The 6635-nt window shown below is 44.7% G+C and overlaps 1 protein-coding gene across 2 annotated transcripts in view; it reads right to left on the bottom strand.

Annotated features, from left to right (window-relative positions):
* The window catches only part of LOC108248302 (lecithin retinol acyltransferase), a 5255-nt gene extending 3163 nt beyond the window's left edge, over positions 1-2092 (bottom strand). Inside the window, exon 1 of one of the 2 annotated variants that reach the window (XR_005233458.1) lies at positions 1485-2088. Coding sequence is in view for 1 of the 2 variants with exons in the window: in XM_017436990.3 (XP_017292479.1) it covers positions 1485-2024 (540 nt within the window). In the remaining variant the exon portion in view is untranslated. Of the gene's footprint in view, positions 1-1484 lie in introns of both variants that reach the window. The other variant, XM_017436990.3, reaches the window with a different exon arrangement.
* Between the last annotated feature and the right edge of the window lie 4543 nt (positions 2093-6635).

Raw genomic sequence — 6635 nt, 5'->3', positions numbered from 1 at the left:
GGAGGGGGAGGGGGGAGGGAGTTTTAAACCTTGACTTCAGAGCAGAGTTCTGTTCTTAACTGCAGGTTTCTGACGAACATTTTTTGGTAAATCTTTCATCTTCTTGGATGAGCATGCTTTTTACTTCAGCAGTTTTTTCTTTAATAATCATTAAAACTGTTAAAGGGACAGTTCAGATATTTTAAAGAGGGGTTAAAATAGTGTCTGACCTGCTGGAGATGAGTGAACCTCAGCTAATTGCTAACAGTGGAGCAGAAACTGGTGGATCGCTGCTGCAAACTGTGACACAAACAGCCTATTTCCTCCAGTGCTACAGCTAGCTGCTGATGTGGATATTTGTGCCTGCAGAACTGTCAGCCATATAAAAGGTGTCCAGCTGTTAGCTCATCAGTTCAGTCAGCTATCTACAACAGGTAAGATACTAACTGTTCATAACGGAGAACAGAGCCCCACGTCAGAGTCTTTGAAATATCCCTTTAATGTGTCATTGTCCTTTAAATAAAGCTGTTATTTGTTACATTTACATTTGGACTGTTCTGGTTTTTCTTGGAGCAAACGTTATTTTAGCTGCTCATCAAACCTTCGGCTCATTCAGCAGACGGCTGCTGTGATTTCTGCTTTCAGAAACTTTTACACTTTTTAAAGTATTTTCTCTACAGAAATCCGCTGAGATCCTCCCAGTCCTTGTTGTCTTTGAATTCTGCCTCAGCTACTGGCTGCTTTAGGCTTCTTTAGCTACTTTTAGCTATTCTTCTGCTTCTTTTAGCTTTACCTGCTCAGTTTCAGCTTCTTCAGTCAGTCAGGGCTCAGAAAACAGAAAATGTAATTTCTCCATTTAAAAAAAAGATTTCAGCTCCATTTGAAACTTGTCCCGATACACTCTGTAGAGAGGCTTGAAAAGAGCCTCTTCAGCACAGAAACAATGACTGAATGAATGAATGACTGAATGAATGAATGACTGAATGAATGACTGAATGAATGAAGCTGCAGACTGAGATGAGCCCAAACAGCTCAGATAAACTCTGCAGAGATCAGCTCCTCAGTCGCAGCAGAAAGGATTTAAAGCCGTCAAAGATCAGCAGATAAAACACAGAATTTACTCCCATTAACTCCAAACAAACATCAAAATGACTCCTCACTGTTTTCTTTGTGAAAGACGGAATAAATCCACCAAAGACCTGAGAGAAGCTTCATCCTGCAGCTGGTTGAGAGTCCACATGTTGGAGCTAAAATCTGATTATCTGTCAAACTCATCAGCTCTAATATTCCTGCACTGATTTAACGAAATAAATCTATTAGAAGAAGGTTCATCAGAACATCAGTTTTATGTCTGAATGATAAAAACCAACAGAGGAAGAGCAGCTGAAGACCTTCAGAAGGTCTGCAGAACTTTAAGCCTGGCTGCTCAGAGTCCCGGCTGCGGTTCCTTCATCAGAACCTGCAGGAGAACAGTCACAGAACAACAATCAGGGTTCTGGTCTCACCTGCTGGGTCTGCAGGCTCTGGGCCGACCCGTACCGGCAGTGGGTCACAAAGTGCTCGCAGTTGTTCCACAGGAGGCTGTAGGACACGGCGCCCACCAGCTGCTCCGCCCGCCGGGCCACCTCCTCGCCGGCCAGCGGGCTGCGGGCCGCCGCCCGGTCCATGGCGTTCTGCAGGATCACGGCTCCGTACGCAAAGTCCTCCACCGAGTCCACCCGGACGCTGGCCCGCTTGGACAGGACCCCCAGCAGGAGCCGGGTGTTGGTCACCATCTGCTGGATCTGCTGGAGGTCAGAGGTCAGCACCGGCAGGATGTCCGGGATCAGGTGCGCCACCCGGTTCTCTCCCAGGTAGATGCCGAAGTGGGTGAAGAGGGTCCGGGGGACCTCCAGCAGGTCTCCCCTCTGGAACCGGACCGAGTCGAAGCGGGGGGGCGGCTGGGGGTCTGCGGTGTCTCTGGCAGGAGGGGGGAGGAGGCTGGACAGCTTGATGTGGGCCAGCAGGAAGAGGCGCTCCAGGAGGAAGGTCAGGGTGTCCAACATGGCTGAAGACGGGTCAGAATCTGTCTGAGAGGAGTCTGAGGGGAGCAGAGGGGTTTGGTCTGCAGGGAGAGAGAGAGAGACGGGCGAGAGAGGCTGGGGGAGGGGCCTCCAGACCCGGACCAGGAGGAGGAGGAACCAGAGGAAGTCTGACACACGTCCCAAGTTCTGGTTAATGACACGGAACCTGATGAGGAACCTGATACTAACGGTTTAATGAGGATCTGCTGATGGTTGGTTAAATACAACTAATCAAAACAAGTCAGTCAAACAGAAACATAAATATAAACATTTAGAAGAACTCTGACACTTTTATAATAAATCTTTATAAATATAAAGTTCAGGTTCTCCAGAACTCCTCCTTATTTATCAGATCAGAGGAAAAGTTATTTCCTGCTAATCAATGCACCCCCATACCATCAGAGAGGCAGGCTGACCTCAGAACAGTTCTCCTCTTTGGTCCAGAGGAGACACATCTGTTCACATCTGGCTTCTTCTCTGCCTGATAGAGCTTTAAGCAGCACGGTGAGCTGTGTTTACAGACAGTGTTCCTGAGCAGAACCAGAACCAGAACCAGAACCTGCCCATGCTCATCTCATCTCCTCTCCTCTGACTGAGCTGCTGATGATTAACCTGATCAGTCTCTGAATGCTCCTCCAGATGTTTCTGATTTGGACCACATACTTTACAGCCTTTTGTTTTTCCTGGAGCAACTTTAAAGAGACGAGCTGCTGCCGTCAAATTTAAAATTACCTTTTTTTCTGTACAATTTCTTAGTTTACTGTGTTTCAGTGTGAGTAAAATATGGGTTTATGCATTATGCTTTATTTACATTTTACACATCGTCTCACCTTCTGCACTTTTACTCCAACCAGGTGAGACGAGGTCAGGACAGGTCGCAGGGGTCAGCTGCATTCGGAGCAAACAGGCGGCGGTGGGAACATCTGAACTGTGAGTCAGACCCGCCTCTGTGGGTTCCTCTGACCTCAGTCCAGGTCCCACGGAGGTGATGATGGATGGGTGGGAACAACATTTGCTGCACGGGTCGTTCTGACGGAGCAACATTTGGTTTCTGGAAGTCTGAGCAGCTTTTTCTTTCCTCAGATGCAGTCAGATTTCTGAGGCGTCCGTCAGAGGTCTCTGAAAGGTCAGAGAATAAAACAGCTACGGCAGCCCCGAGGGGTCAAACACAACACCATTAAAGAAAACGGAAAACAGGATTTCATGTTTGGTTTATTATTAATGTCTGAAAAATGTTGTTCTGCCCAGCTGATGCCCACACGTCTTACAGGAAGGACTGGGTTCTGACACGCAGCTCGTCAGAGACAGAAATCAGCTGACCTCAGAGGTTTACTGAAGATTTATGTCCACGAATGTCAAACATGGCCGTGTGAACCCAACGAATGGTAAGTTTTAGACTTTCCACAGTCTTCACTCTGATCCGATGTTCTGCTCCAAACTTTCTGTTGGGCTGGAGGGACGCTGCACGCCGGGCATGATGGGAAATCCAAGCTGCTTGTGATTCCCTCCTCCTGCTTTTTCCTCTGAAGACAAGAGGAGGATTCTGAAGGATTAAGGGCTGATAATGGAAACCCTGAGCCTCCACCCCCCCACAGAGACAGCCTGACGAGTGAAGAAAGATGAGATTTAACTGCTGAATGAGCTGAAAGGAGCTGAGTGACAATGTGAGAGGAACAGATCCAACCGGAGGGGGAGATTAAACTCCAGGAAGGGTTCAGTTTCCAGATTTAAATCTGCTTCAAATTGAGTCTCTTTCAAATCTTAAGTGGATGTTTTTGCAACAGAATCAAAGGAGAAAACAGAGAAAACAGTCTGACAAACCGACCTTTGAATAGAAAAGAATTCAGGGCTTTTAGGATGATGCCAAATAGTATTTAAGGGACAAAAACAGGCGTGTGTTGAAGGTACAGCTGGAGCGACAATCCAGAGCTTCTGTTTTACTGGGAAGGAACTAACTAACCAACTAACTAACTCTGACCCGGTTCCAGAAGGACGACCCGGTGTTCCTGTTCCATGAGAACTTCAAGCCTGAACCCACTGTCCTGTCCTGTCCTGTGGGGACAAAGGACAGATGGTGTTTCTGACAAACCATCCAAACTGTCTCCAGGGTTCTCAGGATCATCAGATAAGCAGCCGAGCTTCGCTCTGGAACCCATCAGCTCCTGTTTGCCACGACAGACCCGACTAAGGCCCGCCGCGGCACTCGAACCTCTCACCACATCAGGGTGGTGCCTTCAGGGCTCAGCCTCAGAGATAAGGTGGTCCGGACGCTGTCCTCTGGAGGTCTCTGAGGACAAGGATGTCCTGGTACGTCCACAACCTGACCTGGGATCAGTGCTTGTTGTTGGACGGTTTTCTTTCTGTTGGTGATCGAAGTCCTGTATATTCCAGTGTTAAATAAACCTTTTTATTGTCAGGATGGATTTAAGTGTTGACTAAACTGAATAAACTGAAAGTTGTTGACAGATTTTATTGTTCGGAATTATCAGGACTGATGTTTTTCTGTTGTAAGTCGTTAATTTCCAAACAGTTACCAAGTTTTAGAAGGTATATCAGACACATTAGTGCTAATGCCCCGGTATCCAAACTTTAAGCTGTAAATTTCGGCCGGACTCAAACGTTGAGAGAATCTCACGGGGTGTTCGAGGAAGGAGCACAAAAAGAAAATGGAGGCCAAAACGAGCACAAAGAGGGAAGAGAAATGACCAATGAGATGTAATTTATCTCCTTTTATCAAGCGTGACAGCGCGACAGAAACACTTTCAGCCTCCTGACACCGGAGAACAATCCATCCAACCATCAGACCCACGGAGACGAGGACAACCATCCCAGAATAATCCTCTTTGACTTGTTTCAAAGAGGAAAAACTGACTTCCTGATTCCAGCTGATCTGATCCGACCCGACCCGTCAGCTGATGTCGACACAAAGTTCCACCAAATTTAATACGAGGCAGGAATGTCTGACCAACTTTACGGTCCTCTCGGGGAAACTTGTTTTGGACTGAAGTTCTGTCACAATAAAAGCCTTCACAGAAGTCCAATCAATCATCCAGAATAAAAGCCTCTGCAGCCGTTCCCATCAAACACATTCAAGCCTTGAACTTCAACCGAGCTGAGGATTAATCACTGCCAAGGATCCAACAGGAATCCTGCTCATTTTATACACATTCAACCGTTTGTTCAGAACAAACATTTTGTTTTGACCACAGAAGCAACAAAACTGTGGTTACAGTAAGTTTACTGAGGCAGGGTCTGAGAGCGAGAACAACCAGCTAAAATGTCCTGAATGACATGATTAAATAATTATATTAATGGGAGATGGTGTTGCATTTAGTTTAAATCAAGACTAAACAATAAAAGCACAGAACATTAACAATAATAGGGAATTAAATTATTAAAACTAAAGAAATTCTGCAAAAATGTTAAAGTTGCTGCCTGAAACTCCAACATCCATCAAATGTTCTTCTCTAAAGCCCAGGAAAGGTTTGGGACTTCCTTTTGTTCCTTTTCGATCTATGACCGAACAAGATAAAAGCATCATTAGGTTTTATTTTGAAAGGCCAGGTAAAACAACAAACAACAAGCAAACAAAACAGATTGGTAATTAGTTTTTTAATCTCCTCTCATTTTAGTATCTAAAAAAAATCATTTCTATACAGTTTTAAAGGCATTAAAATGTGTCAACAGCTGAAAAATCAACTTTCAGTTATGATTATTAGCAAAACAAGCAGGTTTGAAAAGAGGTTTCACATTTTATTCTCTAAATTACAAGACATAATTCAACTGTGATTTATAAAACTGATAAGTTTCAAGTTTAGACGGAGAGATAAAATAAAATCTGTCCTGAAACTGAAGGTTTCACATCCTTTAAAGTGCAGAAGATTGAAAACGAAACGTCGTCTGTCGGGTCAGAATGAGGAAGGAAACAGAGAGGTAGTACTAGTCCTCTTCAGAAAGTCAATTTAAACCGTTAAACAAACAAACAAAAACATGTCTGGTGTACCACAGGGCTCAGGGCTCAGATCTTTGTTTCCTGTTTCATCCTAAAACCTCAAACGCCACAAGAACCGACCGGTTCCAGATCAAAGGTCTCTGTTCGACAGCAGGCCGACAGAACCAGCATCACTGCAGCCCAGACAGACGAAAACCTTCAGCTTCTCAAAGTAAACGAATAAAAAGAACCGGAGACAGCAGAGCAGAATATCAGACACAAAACAAGTTAAATAATGAACCTCAACAAGCAACAAGAGAGGGAAACTCTGCATTTTACGCTCAGTTTGCTGCATTTAATTAAATCCAGACTTCTTCACTTCAGTAACTTCAGCCTTTTAACAAACTCAACAGCTGCTTTCACACAAACATCAAGTCATTTAACAAAGACTTTAAATACGGAGCTTTAGCTGAAAAACACCACTGAGTATAACAAACAATGTCTTTAATAAATGATTCTGTCTCTAATTGAAGCATTAACTGTAAGTTTTTGCTCAAACCCTCTGAAAACTGGTCCTCACCAGCTTTAAACTGAATAAAACCCAGTAAAGCAGCAGCAATTAATGAGTTATTCTGAGTTATGGCACAGATATTTATACCTGG

The sequence above is a fragment of the Kryptolebias marmoratus genome, linkage group LG7, assembly GCF_001649575.2.
Source record: "Kryptolebias marmoratus isolate JLee-2015 linkage group LG7, ASM164957v2, whole genome shotgun sequence".
Taxonomy (NCBI): Eukaryota; Metazoa; Chordata; class Actinopteri; order Cyprinodontiformes; family Rivulidae; genus Kryptolebias; species Kryptolebias marmoratus.
This window is presented reverse-complemented; position numbering and strand designations above follow the sequence as displayed.